The following is a 23,830-nucleotide window of genomic DNA, read 5'->3' on the forward strand; positions in this document are numbered from 1 at the left end:
AGTTGACTCTGCAGCCTCCTCCACCCACCACTGCCTTTCCAGATTCTTCACCTGTCTGTCTGTCTGGGTCTCCACTCTCAAACCACATCTGCCAAGCCAACAGCCCTCCCTTTGCTGCTCCTCCACCCCACACCCAGGAGTGCCACCCTCCCTGGGTGCACTGGCCCCTAACAGTCACCTGGGTGGAAGGGGTAAGATGACCTGGGAAGGTGGCTGCCAACCCTTGGTCTATATAGATCCTCACACCCTTGGCCCCCAGATCTCAGCATCCCCAACCCATCCCTGCCTGGCCCCAGGGCAAGGAGCTGACAGCATGGGGGTCTTCTAAAGGCTCTGGGGGTCAAGAAACACAGCTGTAGCCTGCCCTTGCTCTGCCCCCACACTTGCTTTAGGCGCCAAGGAGAAAAGTGTCTTCCTCTTTTGGCACGGTGGCAGCAGGCCTGCAGGGGTCAGGTGGGGTGGGGGACACAGAGGAGAGAGGGAGGGCCCCCCCCCCGTCTCTCTGCAGTCTCAGAAGTCTCTGCAGTCCTCTCCTTCTCCGTGTCCCAACCCTCTCAATGACCTAGTCCTCCCTCAACCCATAGTCTATCCCCGCACCCCCAGGTTCTGCACAATCCACTCTCACTGATCTCCTCAGCGGACCATCTCCCCCAGGCCAGGGCAACCTCAGATTCCCCAGCAGAGCAGAGGGGCAAGGGCAGGTCCTGCAGCCCCCTCACAGGGCTCTCTGGCATCCTGGCTTCCCACCCCCCCACACACACTTGGCCTCAATAGTCTGATCCAGAGAGAACTGATCAGTGGTGGACCCTACCTCCTACTTTCCATCCCCCCTCCAGCAAGTTGGCTATTTGGAGTCCAGAGACCAGAGTCCATCCCCAAACCATTCCTCCGGATGAAAGGAGACAGACAGCAAGGTGAGGTTTGTTCAAGTCCAACTAGGCTGAAACCTCCTGGGGTCCCCTCCTCCTCCCCATCTGCCCTGGTTTTAGCTGCCTGTTGAGGTAGGGGTGGGGCTGGATCCATTAACCTGGAATTTGCCCCTCACCCTATCCCTGAGTCAGCAAAAGACTAGCCGCTGCTCTCTGCCCAACCGGGCGACCCCAGAGTTGGGGTCTGCATCGAGTGGTGGGTGAGGAGGGAGGAGGATGAAAGAAAGCAGGCGAGGCGCAAGTTCCTGGAAGGCGTCTTTAATCAGGATTTGGTAGTACACAAGCTCTCCGGATTGTCTGCATTAACATACAGGGACTTAAAAAGGCACAAGATCCCTCGCACAGCGACGCGTGACGGCGGGGAGGCCCCCCACCCTCGCACGTGCGCGGCCGTGTGCGCGTGGGTGCATGTCCGTGTCCCACCCCCGTGGCGGCGCCGCACGTGTGCGTGTCGGTTTCAAGTGTTGGATTTGTACAGTACTCGCAGTCTAGGGGCGGGGTCTCAGTGCATACTTTTCTACCCGGGCCCGGGGCCCCCCGACGCCGCTATGTACACTGAGGACGCACCCCGGAGAGAGAGAGGAAGAAAAAAAAAGCGTCCCATCTTCGTGTGTGTGTGTGTGTGTGTGTGTGTGTGTGTGTGTGTGTGTCTGGTTTTGAGTTTTTCGTGCATGCTTATGCTGGCCGGGGTCGGGGAATAGTGCAAGCTTATAATACAGTATTATTGCAGTACAAAATGGGGCATGGGGGGGGCGGGTTTATGATGGGAGGGGGAGGTTCAGGAATAAACCAGCTGGGATTGGGAACCTCCCGGAGGGTCCTCTCGCCAACCCCCTCCCAGCCCTCGCTCCCCTCCCCACAGCCATTAGGAAGCGTCTCCTGACGCTGGGAGGGGGATCTTCGGGTCCCTGGAGGGAAGGGGATCAGCTGGGCCCCTGGACTGAGCTTCCCCCATCCCACCAGTCCCACCTCTCTAGGGACAGGGGCCAGGCCTCTCCTGGCTCAATACTGTCAGCCATAAGGTCCCCGAACCCCACCTCCTCCCCCACGGAAGCCCCTCCAAATAGGGGCGAGGGGTCGACGGAGCAAGTGCAAAGGAAGCAGATGTTGGTCCCTGAGTTTTATTTTCGGGGTGGGGAGGGAGAAGAGCTGGAAGTGGGGGCATATTTGGGGACCCCCAGGGCCCTCAGTGGTGGAGAGAGGTGGGGCAGGAGACACGGACGCCAGGACGTGGGCAAAAGGGGTGTTGGGTGGATCTGAGAGACCTAGGCTCAAAGATTGGCTCTCCCTCAACTCTGGGCTCTTTGGCATCCAATTGCAAGGCCAATTATTTGGGGTGGGATAGGGGACAGCCCTGTAGGCGGTGAGGTAACAGGAATCAGGGGTGGGGCGAGGGGGGCTCCTCGAGCCTGGAGAATGGGCCAGCTCCCCCTCCCAGCCCTTGTCTGCACCCCCGCCCTGGAAGCAGTGAGGGGCGAGCCCCCACTCCAGTCCCCGCCCCTGCCCCGGGGCCAGGGACCCAGCGGCCGCGAGGGGAAGCAAACACACACGGAGCGCGGAGGCGGGGGCGGCGGGAGCGTTAACCCAAGTGATACTTTAGCAGCAGGCAGCTCGGCGGGGGGCGGGGGGCGGGGGCTGAGGTCCCCTGGGGTCGCGGTGGAGGGCGGGCGCCGGGAGGGAAGCTCGGGCGCTGAGTGGGGCGGGGATCGGAGCAGGGGGCTTGGAGGCGGGCCGTACCCTGGTCACGCCGCGTAGCAGCTAGTTAAAAAGACGGAACGTACATTCGTGGTGCGAGGGCCGCGGGGCCGGGGCGTGGGGGCGGATCCCGGGGGCGGGGACAGAGTGGAAAGTGGTGGTTGGGGTCCCGTTACAGTTCTAAACCTGCGAGAGGCGCCCGGAAACGCGATGCTGTGCTTTCCCGGGCCGGGGGCTGCTCGTTTGCTGTCCGGAGAGTGGATGCAGTGTGTGTGTGTGTGCGGGTTAGTCGGTAAGGTGAAGCCCACCCCCTGCACCCCCACAGCCGTGCAGGTAGAAGGGAGGGTACATGGTGGGACTGACGGCGGAACCAAGTGGCAGGAGGTCTAGGAAGGTTCCCATAGTCCTTTGGGTTCATTGCCCTTCCTCCCCCACTCCTTTTCAAGTCTTTACCTGGGGGGAGGGGGGGCACTCTGGCTCAGGTCTCCCTGAGCTGGTAAGCCCACTGGGTAGCGTGGGGAGCCATTTGGGATACTTGAGGGATGTGGTCCTCAGGCTGGGAGCCTCTCCCTTAGGGAGAAGGATGCTTTAAAAATTTCAGAGGCTGACCCCACCAGTCCCAGGGGGCACCTCTGTCCCTAATGGGAATAATGCAAACTTTGGGGACATGCCCCCCAACTTAAGGAGAGTGATTTGCCACGCTCCTTGTTACCAAGGACTGCCCATGGGGGTGGGCTGCTTCCTGCCCTTTAGGTTGGGATCTCAGTGGAGTTGGGGGTAGGGTGGGGTGGTGTTCAGGCCCTCCTTAGGGGTCTATGCTTCCATCCTCAGGTACCAAATCAACTCAAGGAAAACAGAGGATACAGCATGCGCCATGCTCCTACAGCCAGGGGCCCTCACACCCTCCCTAAGCATGGTCCCCTCCCCTGGCCACCCAATACAGACACATTGCCACAGTTCCTTCTGCCCATCCCAGTGGTCCAGGCTCCCCCAACCACTGCCTGGGCAGACAGCACCACCCCTCCCCAGACAAAGAGATCTAGGCAGGGCAGAGGAGAGAAACAGTAAAGGAGGGTCCTGGGACCCTCCACAGAGGGGACCCTTGGCTTTTCCTGGGATTGGAGGGGCCTGCCCCCTTGGCTGGGGAAGCAAGGACAAATGTTCCAGCATGGCTCAGAGATGCCATCAGTCCCCCACGTGCTGGACAAGGCTATGCCCATTTTCTTCAAAACTGGAAATGCAAAGGGAGATGGCCAGGTTCAGGATGCTAGTGGTTGGGATGAGTGTTGAGTGGTTATTGCTCTCACCCAAGCTGCCTTGAGTGTGTGGGGGTGTGTATTCATTACTGAGAATTTACTAGAGCATTCTTCACTGACCCAGAGTCCTATCCGATAGAGTAAATGCTGGTCCTACAAGGACCCCACTCACCACAAACCAGTCCACTGGCCCACAAACACATACAGGCACACATACCATGAGCTCACTGACGTACACACCACACATCGCCACTGGCCAGGAGCTGCCTCCTCTAAGAAGCCCACCGGTTTGAGTTCCTGGGGAAGAACACTGTCCCCCTTTGAGTGCTGCAGCCTTGGACAGAAGGAGGGGTGGGGAGTCCTCAGCCTCACAGGGGTTGCAAACTAAGTTCGGGGTCTCTGCCTGTAAACCAGTTTTTGGCTCACACAGTGATTTTTCTTTAAAAAGCTGTTTTTTAAAATTAGATGCCAATAATTAAAAATTGGGATATGTCACATAAAAACTAGAAAGTAGTGGCAACAATTGGCTGAGCTGAGGATGGTGGGAAGGGATCCCCCTGTTTACCACGGTCCCCGAACCTGCCCACTCCAACACTGCTTGGCTCCTGTTGATGTGTGAGTTGGTGACACTCAGCTCAAATCCCCATGGTCAGTGCTTACCAATGCCAATACCTGCCGTGTCTGTGAGCCGGACCCCGAGGACCCCACCATCACCACCAAGAACGGGGTTTTTTGAGCACCTGCTTTCTCACCGAACTCTTACTCTACCCACCTAATCCCCAGAGCTGCTATTGGGTGCTTGGGGCCGTATGGGATTGAGAGGTTAGGGTTTCTGGAGAGGCAGGGTCCAGCCATTTCAACCAACCCCAGTACTCTGCCCACCTGGACACCATCCCGTGCCGAGGTGGGAGTGGAGAAGGAGGGAGAGTCTGGCTCACAAACTCCCTTCTTCCTACACAGAGCAAGGAGGGGCCAACCAGAAAGGGCAGTAAATAGACCGATACACAGACTAAAACGCTCTAGAACGCCTATCAAACAAGACCTCAGTTATTCGGCATTGGCAGGGTTTCTTACATGTTTTTGTAAATTAAATATTCTGATTAATCCATTAAATGCCATTAAAAGATAATATCCATTAAAAGATAATACTGGGATCTACCTCATAGGCTATTATGAGGATTAAATGAGTTAATTTTGTAAAGTGCTTAGATCACGGCACAGAACAAGCGCCGTGTGCCAGTGACTGTTAAATAAAGTAAAAAAATAAATCACTGGAAGCCAGCACTATATGCAGTGTGTGACTATAAGGTACAGAAACACCCATTTTCAAAGTACAGCCAAGAGCACTGCTTCCTTTCACAGCTGAACTTGGGGAGGCTGGGCGCTTTCCTCAAGCGGGAAATCATCTCTTGAAACATTCTGGCCTCCTCTTTGGGAAACACGTCAGAAAAAAGAGCCTGACAACACGGCAGGCTCACAACTCCCCGACCCGGCCTGGGACCTAGAGACAGGCGACTCAACTCCAAACCATGCGGGGCTCTGCAGAGCTTCCTGTGAACTTGATCCAACATACGTGGCTTCAGATGGCCTTAGCTCCTTCCAAAAGTCAAAGGCACCGTCAAGAGATAATAATATATCAAGATCACCTCCCGTTAGCTCAGAGTTATAGCTTATAAGACACTCTCTCCTCCGCCACGGAGGGCATGCAAAAGGATGGCCCCCAAGGGACAAAATATTTTCAATCGTGATCTTAGGATACACCCTATCTCACAGGTATCAGTTCTGGGGTGCATGCGTGCGTGCGTGTGTGTGTGTGTTTGAAAACTCAGCCACCTTCAGAATTCCTAACAGGATTCCTCATTTCCAAAGGCTTTGGAAACAGAAATATGTATTTAATGCTAAAATAAGGCCGAAGCTAGTGCCAGCATCTTTGATAAGTCACAAGGCACTTTGGGATCTTAGAGTACCTCAGGGTCCTGGTCACTGAGTGGGAGCTGTGCTCAAGGTCGGGTAGTGGAACCCTCTGGAAGGGAATGCCAGATAACAGAGGGCTTGGTTTCATCTAACCCCAGAGAGCAGGAGCCCTGCCCCCACTGCTGCTGACTTTTGGAGCGGCTGGTGGACAGACTCCCCTTCACTTCACCCCCTGCCACTGGCTGGAAGGATGGGAAGAGGGCCAGAGGGTAGGGGAGGTGGGGGGGCAGTGCCGGAAGGCAGAGAGTGGGGCTACTGTTCATCCCACCCCCTCACCTTTGTGCTTTGTGTTTTCCATCCCTTCTGGAAGGGTCTACCCTTCCTCTGCCTGCTGCCTCGGCAGGGTGCGGAGCCACCCAAAACAGCCCAGAGGGCAACAGAGGCTTGGACTTGGGGAGGTTCAAAAGTGAACAGCCAGGATGGGGTGGGCATGGGGCATGAATGCTAGGACCCGAGTCTGGCTTTCATTCCTAGATGGGGAAGCGCTACATCTTCAAAAAGAAACAGATTTTGGAGAAAGGAGTGTGGTGGGTGTGGGCATAGCTTGTGTGGATGAGCCATACCACAATGCTGGCCATCCATGAGAACAGTTAGCCTCCAGGGCACTGCCCACAGGGTGCCACTTATGGCACCCCCAGGCTGGGGCAGGGGCCCTGAGGCCTCTACTTCAACCTGAGACAGCTGGGGAGTTGAAGGGAGTTGAGTTGGGAGGGAAACAGAGGTCAAGGGGAGAGGAGCCAGGATGAGAGTAGGTACATAAAAAACTACCAAGGACTGCACAAATATCTTTCTGACTCCCTAACACACACACATATGCATGCTCATACACACCCACACACATAGGGCTGCAGCACTGTGCAACATCAGTGGGTGCCATTCACATTAGGGTCTATGTAAATGGCACTGCTTGGAGTTATGCAGTACACAGCCTGAGCAGCCATCCATCGCAGCCCTGCCACATGCACAAATGCTCATACATAAGCACACTCATACTCATAAGTGTACATGCATGTACACAAGCACACAATCTCACTGCAATACACATTTTGCAAACTTTCAGGCCTCCTCCCCTCCTTCCCTCCCTATACAGGCATTGCCCTTCCTGGAGACTTCTTCACCCCTACCTCATTCCCCAGGGGGAAAGAGGTGCTGGCCGACATGGACAGGAATGAAGAAAGGGAACCTTGGGGGTCCCTGCAGTGACAGGTTAGGGGCTGAGAAATAGGCAGAAAGAGCATAAGCAATCTGACATCCTGATCCCCTACTCATCTCCAGATCCCCATCTGATCTGCCCACCCTGTGCTCTGTCTTCGCCAGGCCCCTGGGGGCCAGCAAGCTTGGCTGAGCACCTAAGGAAGGAGTCACCCCCTGAGAAGGGCCGTGGTGGGGCTGCTGCTGTCTGGAATTTGTCCTGGGCTCACAGGCCTCGCCTCATCCTTCACAACTGCCCTTTCTGCCACTGCTTCCAGACTGGGTCCCCTCCCCCCAGGCTCCGGCTCACTTCAAGGGGCAGATCCCAGGCCCCTGTTCATCCATCCTCCGCTCCGAAGGAGCTAGGCCAGGCAACCAGTCTCACCAGTGGGTGACGGCACATATGCCTTAGGGGAGGGGCACCCTATGGTGGACTGAGCTCCAGGCCTCCTGGGGTGAGACGTGGGAGGCAGGGACTCTGTCCTCTGTGACCATGGCATGGGAAAGGCTCACTGGTCACAGGGCTGTGTCCCCACAGATCACTGAGTATAGAGGCACTCCCCACCAAACGCCAAACCTGGCTGGCCAGGCCCCTATCTTATACACCCCGCATGGGGCTTATACACAGGGCCTATACACGAGGCTTATACACGGGGCTTATACACAGGGCCACACGCCCTGCCCCACGCTGACAGACAGACACACAGCACGGCAAGAGGGTCCCAGTCTCCTGGCACCCGCTCAGGGGTGGACCAGGCCCAGCCACACCAAGAGATCACAGATTAAACAGAATAAACCCCATGCCAGACTGTCTCTGACCCAGCACGCCTCGTCTCCCTGACACCTTGGTTTCCACTGGACTCTGGACCCACTGGCAGCTCCAGTCCAGTGCACCTGTGCTGTCTGAAATGGCACCAACAGCCCCACCCTCCCTGCACCATTTGGCTGGCACCGAGCAAAGGGAGCCAATGGAGGTGGTATTACAGTACCTTGGGCCAACGTTCTAGGGGGCTGTATTGCATGATGGGGTGGGATGGGGTGTGTGAGTGTGTGATTATTGCCTCCTGGGAAGGAACCATGGTCTCTGCCTGTTCCCCACCCCCCCCACCTGCCCCCTCCAGGAGGGGGGGGGCCCCGCCTAGGTCTTGTGGGTGAAGCGGGCCCACACCTGCTGCAGCTGGGACCGCGAGATGCGGAGCACCGAGGGCACGAGTCTGTGGTTGCCGGCGGCGAGGGGCGCGTGGCGCCGGTGGGGCGCCCGCACGGGGCTGCTCTCCGCCGAGCGGCTGCGCTGAATGAGGGAACCGGAGGAGCCCGAGGAGCCGCCGCCGCCGGGGTGAGGGTAATGCTCCGTCTCCAGCGTGGAGGAGGAGAACACGGAGGACGCCAGTCGTCGCAGGGGGCTGTACCGCGGGAGGGAGTGCCCCGCGAGTCTGTCCTCCTCCAACTGAAAGAGACCAAGAGAGTGGAGGGAAAAAAGGCGTCAGGCACAGACTCGACAGCTCCGTCTCGGGGGCCACCCACCGCGCACAGCCCCTGCGGCGCGGCGTCCCGGGCAGGTGGGCGGGGTCGGGCAGGGTGGAGGGGGGTGCAAACCTCGCCGTCTCGCCTCAGATCCTCGGCTTGGGCCTACAGCGCCTTTCCCCCTGCTCCTCCTCTCTGGCATTTCTCACACCATGGTCTCCTTGCAGAGACCTTGGTCACTCACCTCCTCCAGGAAGCCTTCCTGGCTCAGCCCTACCTGGCTCAGAGTTCCCTCGGGGCTGGGAAATCCTCCTCCTCAGGAAGGCTGCTCTGCAGCCGTTACCTGCCATGTGTTGGCAGCTGTGTGCCATCTGTCTCCCCAGCTGCCCTCCACGCTCCTCAAAAGGCCTAGAGAACATTCTCTGCACACCCTCTGCCTTGGCACCCCTGCCCCCATCACAGGGGGGTATCAAGGTCTCAGTGACAATGGAGCAGAAGGGTAGGACCCTGGAGTCCCACTACTCATGTTTGAATCTCCACTCCACCACTTACTACCTGGGTGACCTCAATCATGTTCCTTCCCTTCTCCATGCCTCGGCTTCCTCATCTGTAAAATGGGGGTAACAGAGGTTCCCACCTCACAGGGTTGCTCTGAGGATTAGATGTTATAATATGCAGAGCGCTTAAAGTTTTTTGTTTTTTGTTTTTTTTGTGTGAGGAAGATTAGCCCTGAGCCAACATCTATGCCAATCCTCCTCTTTTTGCTGAGGAAGACCGGCCCTGGGCTAACATCTGTGGCTATCTTCCTCCACTTTATATGGGATGCTGCCACAGCACAGCCTGACAAGCCGTGCGTCAGTGCGCGCCCGGGATCCGAACCCCGGCCGCTGCAGCAGAGCCTGCGCACTTAACTGCTATGCCACAGGGTGGGGCGCCGGCCCTGCAGAGTGCTTAGAACAGGGCCTGCCATGGAGTAATGCTGTGTCATGTGAGCTGTTTTATTATCCTTGACATCACTCTGGAGAATGAGGAAAGGGAGAGAAGGCAAATGGAATCATTCTCCGGAGTGGCTTTTCCCTGCCTCATCAAGGCCAAGCCACAAGGCAGCCGTGGCGGGGGCTCGGCCGCCCCACTGCCATCAGGGAGAATCCTGCCTTGTGTCCTCCTGTCCTGGTGCCCTCAGAGGGAAAAGGGAAAGTGGGACTGAGTGTCCCAGGCATGTGGGGTTGGAAGTGGTGGCTTGGGTGTCACCAGACCTTTCTCAACCTGACCCCTCGCTCTTCCTGGGACTGAGGCCAGTTTAAATAGCTTTTAGTGAGGCAGTGAGGGCTGGCTGGGCCACCTGCTGGGGGGCTGAGGGAGGAGGGGGTCCGGGATTCGGCTCCAGTGTCACCTTGTAGCAGTCAAATGGGGGCACAGGGACCTGGCATGGTCCCTGTGCAGAGAGGGGAAGAGACAGAATATTCAGATAGCTGGGGCCGGCTGGCGTAGCGGTTAAGTTCACACGCTCCGCTGCGGCGGCCCAGGGTTCACAGTTTCGGATCCCGGGCGCGCACTGACACACCGCTAGTCGGTCAAGCCATGCTGTGGTGGCGTCCCATATAAAGTAGAAGAAGATGGGCACGGATGTTAGCCCAGGGCCAATCTTCCTCAGCAAAAAGAGGAGGATTGGCAATGGATGTTAGCTCAGGGCTAATCTTCCTCACCAAAAAAAAAAAAAAAAGAAGAATATTCTGACAGCATTGTCTTTGTCTCCACCCTGCTTTCCCTTCTAGCTTCTTTTTGGCCAAGTCTAGGATCCTTCTGAGCAGGTCCCATCTGCACTGAGGGTGAGGGGTCTGAAGCCCACCCAGGGACACCCAGGGATGGAGGCACCACAGTTGCCCACAGCCACTCTCACAGCACACGTGGGTGGCTCGAGTTTAACACCCCAGCTAGAGTTTGGTCCACTGCTAGGGGGATTTAATCCCAGGGTGCCCTGCCCCCTCAGGTCAGACACCACCTGTGGCCACCTACTTGTCCTCAACGCCCAGCTGAAGCCTACTTGTCCTCAACGCCCAGCTGAAGTTTCACTTCTGTGAGATACCCCCTAGTTTCCCAGACAGGCTCCCTGTTCCTGGCAGAGAAGGGCTCTCTGTTATCTCCCTTATGGCCCTTGATTATAAACATCCACGTCTACACCTTTGCATCCCACCCCGCCCCTCTTGACTATGAGCCCCGAAAGGGCAGGATCACCTTTGTCCCCCAGCCCCTAGCACACAGCCTGGCACGTGGCAGGGACATGTTCTAGCAGCTGCCAAGCAAATGTCCATGTACTCAGGGAATGCTGACCTGCCATGGTATCAGCCAGAGACAACCAGCAAACATCCCTCCCCCAAATCACACACCGGCTGCTGCGTTCCCCCCTGCCCTAGCTCTCCCGGCCACTCCTAATTTGCACCTTAAATTCCCTAGAGAAGAAAGCAAGGTGTGTGTAAAGACAAAAATTCAAAGTATCATGGTGTGTACCCCAAAGCACAATAGATGCTCTAAAATTATGCCTGCTTCCACATTATCCTTGTCCCTCCTCCCCACGGGGTAAGTGACAGAGTTGCAGGTGCTCAGATCTTTAGTGATTGCTGTTGTGAGGAGTTCACACCTCAGCCACCAGCAGACCCAGCTAGGTCTAGGAGGGGCTCCTTGCAGAAGGGTGGCAGGGTGGGAGTGCTCGTAGAGACTTCCCGCCTGCCCTGAGCCACGTAATCTAGTTATGCGGGGTCCACAAACTGTGATTCCAGTGTGCAGTCAGGTTTGGGAGCCCCCACATAGGCTGGGCTCAGGACCCCCTCCAGACCAAAGAAAGAAGGAAAATATATGCCAGCCCGTTTCTCCCTCTTCCCCTGCCCTTGACGAAGGAAGGTCTCTGCTTCACCCTGCTGTCCTGAAATTCTGCAAAACATGTCACACACAGACACACACGGGCTGGCACGCACACTGAGAGGCTCACCAGCTGGTGTGGCCCAGTCCGCGGGTGCACACACGTGTGTGCATGCAAAACACACACGCACTCTTGCTCTCTCTCACTCACACAAACCATCTGCTCTCTCCACCTGGATTTGCTCCTAGACACACAGGCCTCAGACTAAGTGGCTTAGAGCACGACCCTGGATCCAGCTGCCTGATTCAAACCCTGGCTCTCCCACTTACCAGCTGGCGACCCTGGGCTAAGACTTAGCTCCTCTGAGCCTCAGTTTCCTACCTTTTAAATGGGGGTGCTACTCACAGTACTGTTGTGAGGAATACACCTGTGAAATAGGGAAGTGCTCAGAGCAGTGCCAGCTATTATCATTGTCATTAGAATTGTTACTTTGATTGTCATTAGAATTGTTACTTTGACTGTTATCCTTCCAGCGTTGACGTTCTAGGCTTCTGTGGTCCTCTGCACACATGCAGACCCACTGCATACTCTACATAGATGCACTGACATGTACACCCACATGCACTTGCACACACATGGACACCCCTACACACCCATGCACGCTCTTGAGCTAGGCTGACACAGAAATGCGCACACACAGTCGTAGGATACTAACCAACCTCGCTTATGTACACAGTGGGGAAACCAAGGCCCGCAAACCCTACCACGCCCTCCAGACACACACGACCCATCGCTCGCCCATGTCACAAGCAGGACCTGAGCCATAGACTGACTGTACCATAGGCCTGTGCCTGCTCCCCCAAATCTCTCTCTTCACCCCCTTGGCTGGAATTCCCCAATGTGAGGATGACTCCCAGGACACAGGTGGGAATCTGAAGGTGAGAAAAACCTCCCAGATATCTCAGCTCCCTCTCTCTGAGACCCAGCTGGCCTACGGTCACCAGGAAGGGAGCAGTGGAGCCCAGGTCCAGAACCTAGGCCTCCTGACTTTAATTCTGGGCTTTCTCTCTACCCACACCACCACCATCTGTCTGCCTTACTAGACTCTGCACTTCCTGTGGGCACAAACTATTGTGCTTATGATCTCTGATGCCTCTGGGACCTGGCATATAGTAGATGCTCAGTAAGTATGGAATGACTAGGCATTGAATGAATGAATGAGAGGGGAGCAAGGGAACCCCAAACAGATCTTGCTCCTTCTCCTGTTCACCCAGCGCTGGTCCCGGTGGGAACAATGTCCAGGTCAGCAGTGCAGTCATGCTAGCTCACAGCCTGCCCCAGCTGAGCTTCCAACTCAGGCCGCTAGGACCTCTCTGGGTGGGGGTTCATGGTCCCCACATTTTGAGCCTTCAGTTTTCCAGAGTCCAGGGCAAGGCCGGGACACACACTCCTCAGGATCTCGGCTCAGAGGTCCTCTCTTCTAGATACAAGGATGGGGCCTGAATACAGCCCTGCCTGGAGCTTGGAGCTGCCCTTCTCCAGGGCACCCGCGTGCTCCCAGGCTGGGCCTCCCAATCCGAGCACGCAGCAGAACTGGCCCCGGCCCTGCACCTTGGCATCTCCAGGAGCCACCTGGGCACATGCCCCTGATGTGGGACAATCAAGTGGAACGTGGCACAGCCCCTGAGCCCCCCAGCATCATGTCCTTGGCTCTTCCCAGCCCCTCTAAGGGAATGTGGATCCCATTCAGCACCCAGGGCTAGAGTTGGTGCCACTTCCTGGATCAGAGGTCTGCCTCTGCCCTGCACAGAGAAGCCAGGCCAGGCCAGTGGCTTTCTGCCTATTCTGACAGCCCATCTTCATCAGAAGAAAATAACCAAAATACCATGAGACATGTTGCAGACCTGCAGCCCAGCATTCATGATTCTGCCCCCATCTGGCCCCTGCCTACCCTTCTAGCCTTGTCCCTCAGTCCTCTCATATGAAAAGGTGCCACTGCAGCCTGACGGGGTCCTCCAGGGCCCCACCATGCCCGCCCCTGTGCCCACTCTAGGGTCCCTCCTGCCCTGGCTCCGTTTCTCCCCATCACTGTCCATTTGTCCTGGCTCTCAGGGCTCACCTCCCACATGGAGCTTGCCTTGACCACAGGACACCCCCCTGCCCCTCCCTCATGCCCTCACCCCCTTTGGCTGCTCCTTCCCTGATGTCCGGGACCCCTCTGCCCGGCTGCTCCTCCCACGCTCTGGCCCTTCTCTCCCTGTCTTTCTCAAGGGCTCCTTCCCCCCACCATCCCCCCCAGATGTGAGTGTCTCCAGGCTCTGCCCTCACCCTTGGCTCTTCCCACCCCACACAGTCCTCTTGGGTGACATCACTCCTGTGGCTTGCAAGACCCCCAAATCTGTATCTCTGGCCGAGATCTCTCTCCTGAGCCCTGATGCCTCCACGTTGACATCCCACAGGTACCATGAGGTCACCATGTCCAAATCTGAGTCCATGCTCCCTTCAAAACCTCTCAGCGACGGCACCACGGCCCACCCAGAACACCGTGCATCAGCCGAGACCCCCTCCGCTCCATCATAGCCCCCTCAGGCCTCTCCCCAACACCTCTTGGCTCCATCCAGCTTGCCCCACATCCAGAGCCCCCTCCCTGGTCCAAGCTACCAGGGCACTCTCCTGCTGGCACCTGCCGTGTGGCCTCCCTGCTTATAGTTTTGTGCCCCTTCAATCCATTTCCACACAGCAGCCAGAGGGATCATTCAAAAGTACCAATGTAATCATGTCACACTCCCATTTAAAAGCCTTCAGTGGCTCACCAAGCCTTCAGAATCAAGCCCAACCCCTTAGCTTAGCACCGAGGCCCTCCAGGATGGGGTCCCAGGACCTGCCTCGCAGCCTCATCTGCTGCAGCATGCGATCAGTGCACTGCTTTATGACTGCCACCTCTGGGCCTTTGCACACGCTGTCCTCTTGGCCTGGAGGAGGTCTTTCTCCTGCTTTGTCACCTTGCTGACACTGCCCATAATGCAAGACTCAACTCAGAACTTGGAGAGGACTTCCTCTGGGAAGGCTTGCCTGTCCCCCAAACATGGTTTTGGACCCTTGAACCTGTCTGCCTTCATCACAGCCTGCAGCTGTTGGGGGCTGGTCAGTAGCCCCCGTGGAGTACATGGGGAGCACTCCAGGCCGACATGCCAGGACTGTGGGGTCCAGGGGTGGGGAGTGGGGTGCAAACTCAGCCTTACCTGTCTCTGCGGGCCTGTGGGATCCGACTCTCTCCTTCGAGGGCGGGGTCCCGAGTGCAGGGGTGAGTGGGAAGGGCTGCCAGGTGTGGGCGGCTGCGATGTCTCTGACCGGCCATCGGCCTGGCTCAGCAGGGGAGGTGGGGGCTGGGATGGCATTTGCCGCAGGTCCTCCTCAGCCAGTGTCTGCATGCCGCGTCCCCGGGGCCTGACGGTGGGCTCTGCCCCCGGCCGCCGCCGCTCCTCGCCCTCCTCGGGCAGCGGCCGCAGCTCCTCAGGCTCCTCGTCCGTGGTGCCCGATGTGCTGGGCTCGGCGCCCGGGGGGAAGTCCTTGAGCTCTGTCTCCTTGTCGATGATGACCCACTCCTTGCTGTCGAAGTCCTCCTCCTCGGCCAGCGGCACCGAGCGGAAGGCATTGCTCAGGGCCTCCTGCTCCACGGAGGCCGATACATCCATGCGGCCGCTGGCCTGCCGGTCAACGTGGCCGGTGTCCACTGAGAGCATCTGAGCTGGCTGTGAGGAGCAGGCCTGGCGCGAGGGCGAGCCGGGCAGATCCATGCGTGACCTGCAAAGCCACCACACGTGGGGCTCAGTGCCCGGCCTCTCTGGGCCCCCAAGGACCCCAAGTAGGTGGAATGGGACGCCTGGAACCTCTGACCACAGCACCTCTCCCACCCTGGGTCCGGCCCAGCCACTTCCTAGGTTGTCACCCTCCAACCTTACTGCCTGTAAAGATCTCATTCATTCATTCATTCACACATTTTTTAATGCTCACTGTGTTCCAGGAATATAAACATGCAGAAAATAAAACCTGGTTCCTATGCCCAAGGAACCCTCTCCTGCGGGCCACCCCGGGGAAACTTAATCTTCCTGGAGCCAACTTGATGCTCAGACCCCAGCAGGGGCTCCCTCCTGCTGCTTCCGGGGCACACACACCCACCTGGCCCTTGAGTTTGCAGATGGTTTTTCTAACCCCTTCTACCACTACCCTCCAGGCCTGCCTGGCTGGTTTCACTACCCCCAGCAAACTCCAGTGGCTCCCAGCCCTGAGTTCAAAGTCGACATGCCTTAGTCTAGCACTCTAGGCGGCCAGACTAAGGCCCAATTTCCCCACTCCCCCAGCCAGACCCATCTCAGATTCACTCGTTTGTCCCCTGATTGCCCATGTGCTCACATCTCTGTGCCTTTCCACATGCCACTCCCTCCACACAACCTGTCCTTCCACTCTCTGCTGTCCAACCCAGCTCGGATGTCACCTCCTATAGGGAGCCTTTCCATCCTGCATGGGGGTTAGTTTGCCCTCGCAGTGCTCCCTGTGTCCCCCTGTCGTCACAGAGTGGAGCACGTGTGTTTACGGATCTGCCTCCCCCAGAGGCTGTGAGCTGCACGAGGCAGGGCCTGGGTCGCAGCTGACTTTCTACCTCCGGGCACTGACCCTGCCTGGGGATGTTGTTATCTCAAACTGTGCTGTGAGTCTCACATCACTTCCAGAGATACTCAACTGGGGGTGCTACCCGCCCCAAGCTGGGGGTATTTCTGGCTGTAGGATGCTGCACAAGGAAAAATCGTCCTCTCTCAGACGCCAGGGTGCCCCAGTTGGGACCCAAGGAGGGTCAGATCCTCTGGGGCTGTGCACATCCTCACGCTGGAGCCACAGGCAGGGGCTGACCGCCATTCTCCCCCGGCGGGGATCCCGCGAGAGGGAGGAGGGCAGACCAGAGCCGCCTGTGTGGCTTTGTCCACATACTCCACCCGGCCTACGTGGGGCCAGCCAGTTCTGACTCTACACAATGTTTTTATTGATTCATTAATAAGGCTTAATAAAAATACCCGGGAGGGGGCCACGCAGGGTCTTACGTTTATACTCCATGGCGTCACTTCCTTTCCTGAGAGCAGGTTTGTTTTGATGGACATAAAGGCAGAGGGGGCCAGAGGAAGAGAGGGGCTGAAGGTTTGGGGGAGCTGAAGAAAGCGGGGAGTCGGGAAATCCAAATCCCAGCTGCTTCATACTCTCTCCTGCTCCCCAGAGCCCGAGAGCCCCCCAAACCTCTGCCCCACCTGAGATCCTGACCTTCCCTTCCAGAAAATCTCCCTTCAGCCCTCTCCTTTCCCCACGATCCCTGAGACAATCGTACACTCTGAGGAAAACCAGCTTGCCCTCCAGGACTGTCTATGTTCTGGGCATTTCCCACCTCTCTTCTCCACTCAGGTCCCTTCCAAACTGCCGTTCCTGTTTTATCCTGTTCCCTGAACCCTCTGGGCTCCCATGGATGAAAATGTGGTCTTCAGTCGCTGGTAGTTCAACCCGTGTGAGTGTGAGAGTGCAGGTGAGGGCTGTCGGCTCTCTGAGGATGGGGCTCCCACCCTTCTGTCCTGGGGTCACCACAGGGACAGGCATAGGGCTCCCCTGTCTTGGGTGTCTCCACACCCCAAAGGGGCACTGTGCCCCATCCTGAGGTGGAATGTAGTTTGGGGCAGAATCCAGAGGAGGGGCCATGGCTGAGGTGGGGCATGAGGAGGCACACTGTGTGGGTGTGGAAAAGGACCCCCTCCCCTGGGACTGGGCCTAGGGAAGAGACCCCTTTCCTGGTGCAGAGAAGGCCGCAGCCCTGCTGTGGGGTGAAGCCCCACCTAGAGCCAAGGGAGGCTGAGGACGTCTCTCAGGGGCCTCTCACATCTGAGGTTATCCCACCCACTAGATCTCAGGTGAGGATCTGGCCCTGGTCCCTGATGGTCATTGGCCACCCAAGGTCAACCGGCCTCCTCTCATCCCCCATCCTAAAAGCTCAGCTTGTCTCTAAACTCTCCAAGACTCCCTCCCACCAACCAGGTCCCACCCGACCTTCAGGGCCCTGAGCCTTGACCCCCAAAACTTGGTCTATCCCCTCCTCCAGCTGACCACTTCCTGAACCCTTCTCCCAGGCTCCTCCCCCAAAGCTGAAGGGAGCTTAGTCAGCTGCTCTGAGGCATCTGTAATTAGTCGCTAGGGAAAGAGATTCTGGAAGCATGCCCACATACCAACTCACCTCTCACCTCCTCCTAGGCCTGGGGACCCAGCCTATCCCTCCCACAGCCTGCCCCCAACATGCCTTGTGGCATGAGCTGGCCCGCTGCATCCTCTACCCCCTCTCCAGGCCCTGCCACTGACTAACCCAGCCTGACCCCAGGCCCAAGTATAAGCCTCTCGTCACCCCAGAGGCCCCCTGCCACCACCTCACATCTGACCTTTCCTCAGACCAGCCAAGTGAATGCAGAGGAGACCAGGGGGCCCTTGACCATCCCCCTGGCCCCAGACCCACCTCCTCTCATGCAGTTCCACCCGCCCATCTGCTATGGACAGCCTTTCCGACTCAGGGCTGTTGACTCTCCGGTAGCGCAGAGAACGGACAGGGGTTGTTGGTGACTCTGGCGGGGCACGCACTGGGGAGCTGGGGACCCCCACACCTCGGCTCTGCTCCTCTTCCACCACACAGGGGGTCTGCAGGAGAGGGGAGGTCCATGACCCGGGGCTGACAAGGCAGCTATGGGTCAAGTGGTTTTCTCAGGGCGAAGGAGACAGAGGGAGGTCGAGGCACAAGGATGCTGGTGATCCTGGGCTAGGGCAAGGCCACGGAGGCAGGGCAAGCAGGCACACAGCTGGGGAGAAGGAGCTCAGAAGGAACGGGGAAGGGGCCCAAGGGCTGGGAACCGGGCCCAGGAGCTGGGGAAGGCCACCCATGTCCTTCTCCCTGGCTGAAGTTACTTTGCCGATGTTGATCCGGAGTTTGTTCCGGTTGACATCCGTTTCCTCCCAGACTTCAGCCTCAGGACCCCCGGGGTGGGGGGCAAGGTGGGATCCGGGGCCCAGCCCCTCAGGGGGCCGCCCAGGCAGGATTGGGGGTGCGTTCTCCTGGTCACTCAGGTGCTCGCCCTGCAGCACATCCTCAGTGTTCTCCCGGAGAAGGTCCCCAGGCACCGGCGTCACATTGACCACCCTAGAGAGACCAAGAGGGACCATGGGCAAGGCTGGCAGGGGTGCCGTCCGTACCAGCACAGGCCCTAGAGATCACTGCCATTCATGGGAGTGGACACAAGCGAGGCCTGGCAGGGATGGGGGCGTCCCTAGCCCATCACCTTCCCTGGCTCGCAAAGCCTCTGAGACCAGACCAGCCTCAGGTCGGCAGAGGGCTGCAAAGAGACACGGCTGCCCTGCCGGGATGGACACAGCGCCACCTAGCTCTGTCTATATAGGAGATCCCACTGCTTTCCAGGCCCTGCCCGAGTTCCGTCGCAGTTCACCGCCTGGCTTCCTTCAGACCAGGAATGGGTCTAAAGAGAAGAATCCCTCTGGAGTTCCTTGAGCAATGTCATTACAGAGCTGGGCACCATAATGTGCTGGCAAGTCCTATTGAGTCTCCTCCCTAAATGTCTCCCTGGAGCCCCTGCCCACGTCCTTCCCTGGCTGGCTCCTGGGGCTGGGCGGGGAGCCCCTTCTCACTCTGGGCCCTCCCCGGGCCACCTCTGTCTTTGTGCTTGTCAGATGGTTTTGAAACTGCTGACCCATCAATTACAAACATCCCAGACTCAACCGAGAGCACATTGAGGGCAGGAGCTGCAAGTTTTTTCTCTGAGCCCCCACAGGGCCTAGTGCTGGAGCTCAAGACATGTTCACTAAATGAATGCACGTGAGCACTGAGACACAGACCAACTGTGGAGCTCAGGGAATTTCCCTCAGGGCTCCCTGCTCCCCAGGAAGGTCAAAAACTCCACATGAGGATGCCCACTCTGTCCCCAGGTGGAGGGTGGAGATGTGGCAGAACTTTCTGCTGTTCAAGAACCCCACTGTTGAGCACCAAGAACAGGAGAGACAGCCAGGTGTGTCTAGGTAGAAAGAGGAGGAGAGGCTAGCTTCTTGGGAGATGGCTCTGGGCAGGCCTCCACCTGGTGTTGCCCCTCCTGAGACTCACCCAAACATGGCTGCTGTCTGCCGGGTGTTCTGCTGAGGTGGGGTGGAGGTGCTTGTGGACAGGAGGGTGTCAGTGCCTGCCTTCTCCCAGTCAAAGGCCTCGTTCTCGGCAATGCCTCGCTCCTTCATGCTGTTCTCAAACACCGACATGATCAACTGCAGGGGGCGGGGGTGGCGGGAGGACAGAGAGGTGACCCCGGGGCTAGCCAGGAGGAGGGGGCAGTTGTTGAGATTGCCGGGCTGAGAAGAGGGGCCTTCCAGGACAGGGATGGACCAAGAGGGGGCATTGGAAGGAGAGTGGCACATTGATTTTAAATGAAAACATGCACACAATATGCAAATCAGCATGCAAATTATCATCTTGGTTTAAGCCCCACCAGCTGTATGCAAGTCCTCTGAGATCTGACCCATGATCACCAGCCTAGCCTCCTCTGCCATTCCCACCATCTCAGCAGAAGCATCAGCAGCCGGGAACCACCAGTAGTTTCCCAAACCCACCACCTGGGGTCAGGCCTCTGCACAAGCTGCCTCCTCTGCCTGCAATGCCTTCCCCACCCGTCCTCTCTCTGAAGCCACCTGATTCACCCACCCACACAGCTCCCTCGGTTGGCACGGAGTGTCAGTTTGAACTGTTCACATGCCTATCTGCCAGCTTTACATCTCTAGCAGCTAGCACAGGATGTGTGGTCTGGGTGACCCCACGAGGCTGAGCTAGGATTAGGGGGCATGTTCTCCTACTGCCAGAGCGAGGCATTCTCTGCCAACAACCGGGGCTCTGGGTTCAGGAGGTGGCGGGCAGTTGTAGATCCTCTGAGGCCCCCAGACCACCCCACTTCTGACTTAGCTCTCTCCAGCACGCAGGACAGCTTCTCTCTGCCAGCAGGACCCACTTCACTGAGTGCCCACTGTGTGCCTGACACTGTCTGTGCTCCCCACCCTGTGCATCCTCGTGCCTGGCACATAGTGGATCCTGGGCAGAACAATGCTGACGCTTCCCCATTCTCCAATCAGGGTCAGTGGGTCCCACAGGGGTGTGGTGATGGCGCCTTGGAAAGAGGACTGGACTTGAAGTCAGAAGATGTGCCTGAGCCCTGCCCCTCTCCTAACCATGCTATCAAGCCTCACTTTCCTCATCTAGGAAATGGGGACAATCATCCCACTTGGCCTCCTGCAGAATTTTGATGCAAAGTACTTGAAAGGAGTTGGCTTCATTAATTGTTTGAGTGCCAGGATAATAACATAAGGACCGTGCATTATCACCCAAGGCTTGTTTTGAAGATTACATGAGTTAATGCATGAAAAGAACTGGTAAACTTTTGATAAATCTTAGCTATGACTACTGTTTACAAGAGCACAGAGCAGTGTTGTGCAGTGGAAGAGCAGGGAGAGATGATCAGGGCCTCGGCAGGGGCTCAGGGCCTCGGCAGGGTGGGTGCTGCTGAAGACGGTCACCCACAGAGGTGTCCAGGGATGCAGGGGCGGGGTGGCAGTGTCCCACCTGGTAATCAGGCTTAGTGAAGTAGTCGAGGCTGGCAATGTGGTCCAGGAAGAGGTGGAACTCGGAGGGCATGTGCTTCAGCAGCATCCGGTGCTCGTACTTCTCCTTGATCATCCCCACCTGCTCCTGGAGGCAGCAGGGCACAAGGAGATGGAGCGCCGGCTGCCCTCACGCCACCCCCACCTCCTCAGACGTGGCTGCACGGGGCTCACCTTGTCCTTGATCTTCCTCCAAGGCAGCTGGCCCACTGCAAACTCCACCAGCATGTAGAAGAGGGACCACAGGTCATCGTGGCGGCCCATCTCCTGGGGGGTGGGGAGGCAGTCACCCACAGCTCTCAGGTCCTTCCCTGACACCCAGGCCCCTATGGGCAGAGCTGGGGTCTCCCTGAGGCTCTGGCTCCATTCCTGCCCCACCAACATACACAGAACCCCACAGTCAAAACTTCTGTCTGCGCTTCCTCACCCCACAGAGGTCTGTGGTGGGAACAGAGAGGAGGGATCCCCAAAACAAGGAAGAAGGTGAAGTCAAGGGGAGACGGCAGCAGAGCCTTCTTCCAGTCAGGGTCTGGAGTGGCGGCTTCCAGCCCCTGCCCCATGCTTCTCTCCCCACCTCCATAGCTGCCTGCCCAACCCTCTTCCTCAGCAGCACACTCCACCCTGCCCTGTGCGCTTACTGCCCCCACATCCCTCAGCCCTGGCTCTGCCACTCACCCGGTTCTTGTGGGCATTGACAGAGGCATAGCGAACAGTCCCTCGAAACCCGGCCACATTCCGAGGCTGCAGAGGGGAGAACACCGCCAGGAACCTCACCTGCTGCCCCTGACCTTGGCCCCATCTCAATCCTGCTCACCAAGCCCACCTCTGCCTGCTTTAACCCTGACAGCCTGCCCCCGCCACCAGCCCCCACGTTGGCCTGGTCAGGAGCAAGCCTGATGCACCGACCCCAGTCCTACACCTGCCTCCTGACCCTGCTCGCTGCACCTGCATCCGTCCTTGACCAGAGGGGGCAGACAGATCACAGTGTGTGGACATGGCATCCACCAAGAGCCCGGGCTATGGGAGGGAGGGGACGGGCCGAGCGTGGACCTGAAGTCGGGTGACACTGATACTGAACACGGGCCAGGTCTGCTTAGGCAGCTGCTGGAAAACCTGGTAAAGGGTCCCCAGAGCAGGGGGCGGGGCAAGGAGGCCAGGGATGCCCGTGAGCGGCGGTACTCACGGGCCGGACGTCCCCCGTGGTGTTGGTGTACTGCCGGGCCAGCCCGAAGTCCAACATGTAGCACTTCCTGTAGGTGGAAGGCAGCCTGCCCATGGCAAAATTCGACTGGGGGAGACAGTAGCTGTGAGCCCCAGGGCTCCAACCCCACCAGGCCCACCTCGGGGGGAGCCAACAACAGCTCTGCTGAGGGACCCTCAGCCCACGTACACCCACATAAGTAAAACATCAATGTGTGCCACAGGTCACGGCACCTCATCTGAGGGGCCCCAGTGATTATCCTCACTTTAAACATGAGGAAACTGAAGGTCAGAGAGGTTAGGGGGCTTCTCCAAGGTCACACAGCAGTGGTGACCCAGCCGGGGGTTGAACCGATGTCTGTCCAGCCCTAAATCCTTGGGACTCCCCAGCAGGGCAGTGTGGCTTAGCGTAACCGTCCTGCTCAGAGGCAGCAGAGACCTGTATTGTTCTTGCTGTGTGACCTTGGGCCATTCAACCAACTTCTCTGGGCCCAGTTTTCACCCCTTTAAATTGGAGTATTTTCCAGCATCAAGATCCAAGATGCCGCAAAATCAACTACTTGGAATTCCTTACCGAGTTCCAGCCCCTCGGTCCCCTTCCCTCAATCCTGCCATCCTTCCCAGCCCCTTTACTTTTCAAGGACTCTTCAGGTCAGGGGTGATGGAGAGGAAGAAGAGAGGAGAACAGAGAGGGCCTGGGCATGGCCAAGGGGCGGGGAGGGTATGCTCCTGGGAGGCAGAGGAGCGGAGGAGATGGGGCTTGGGATGGAGAGCAGGAAGAGGGGAAAGGTAGAAGAGGCTGTCCCTGCACCAACCACTGTTACAGGAGAAACCAGGGGACTCAGAGAGGGAGAGGAGGGGGCAGCCCTCACCGGCTTGATGTCTCGGTGCAGGAAGCCCACGGAGTGGATGGCCTCAATGGACTCCAGAATCTGCTTGCCCAGCCGCAGCGTGGTGCTCAATGTGAAGGTGCCTCGCGGCTGACTGCGGCGCAGGTCAGCCAGGTTCCGGCCCTGGGGGTGGGGGGCAGGTGGGAGCTACCCAGCTCAGCTGCCATCCCAACAACCACCACTGTGACACTCCACCCAGCCTCGCCCCCAAAGGCCTGTGCCCACTACCCACTCCTCCCAGGGCCACGGTCTCCCTTCCCCACTCCCCACCCCGGGGGGCACAGTCCAGGCTTTTGAGGGAGAGTGGAGGGAGGATGCATCACGAGACTCACCTGGAGCTGCATCACTACGTAGTTAAACTTCTCGTTCCGGCCACAGCCAATGAACCTGCACACGTGGTCTTTCCCTGAGGGGCACAGACAGGGGTCTCCCAACTCCTACTCCTCCTTCCTCACTTCCAACCCTGAGGGGGGCTCCTGTGCACTCTTGATTCCTGGTCCCCCCAGCCCCATGACCACTTCTCCCATCACCCCCTCCCCTTAGCCCCATCACCGCTCTTAGACTCTGGTCCCATCTCACCTGGCCCATCACCTCCCCCTCAGCCCCTCGCTCTATGGCCTCTTCTCTCCACCACACTACATCTCCTCCCCCAGC

At 58.0% G+C, this 23,830-nt stretch overlaps 1 protein-coding gene across 1 annotated transcript in view; it reads right to left on the reverse strand.

Moving 5' to 3' along the window:
* The window catches only part of TTBK1 (tau tubulin kinase 1), a 36,341-nt gene that overhangs the window by 7,503 nt on the left and 5,008 nt on the right, over window positions 1–23,830 (reverse strand). Inside the window, exons 3-12 of the mRNA XM_058554319.1 lie at window positions 23,509–23,582; window positions 23,159–23,299; window positions 22,270–22,374; window positions 21,762–21,827; window positions 21,261–21,353; window positions 21,049–21,174; window positions 19,552–19,706; window positions 18,348–18,579; window positions 17,905–18,083; window positions 14,609–15,170 (exon numbers count right to left, since the gene is read on the reverse strand). Of these exons, the coding sequence (XP_058410302.1) occupies window positions 14,609–15,170; window positions 17,905–18,083; window positions 18,348–18,579; window positions 19,552–19,706; window positions 21,049–21,174; window positions 21,261–21,353; window positions 21,762–21,827; window positions 22,270–22,374; window positions 23,159–23,299; window positions 23,509–23,582 (1,733 nt within the window). The remainder of the gene's footprint in view (window positions 1–14,608; window positions 15,171–17,904; window positions 18,084–18,347; window positions 18,580–19,551; window positions 19,707–21,048; window positions 21,175–21,260; window positions 21,354–21,761; window positions 21,828–22,269; window positions 22,375–23,158; window positions 23,300–23,508; window positions 23,583–23,830) is intronic.

This window comes from Diceros bicornis, chromosome 14 (assembly GCF_020826845.1).
Source record: "Diceros bicornis minor isolate mBicDic1 chromosome 14, mDicBic1.mat.cur, whole genome shotgun sequence".
NCBI classification, from domain to species: domain Eukaryota; kingdom Metazoa; phylum Chordata; class Mammalia; order Perissodactyla; family Rhinocerotidae; genus Diceros; species Diceros bicornis.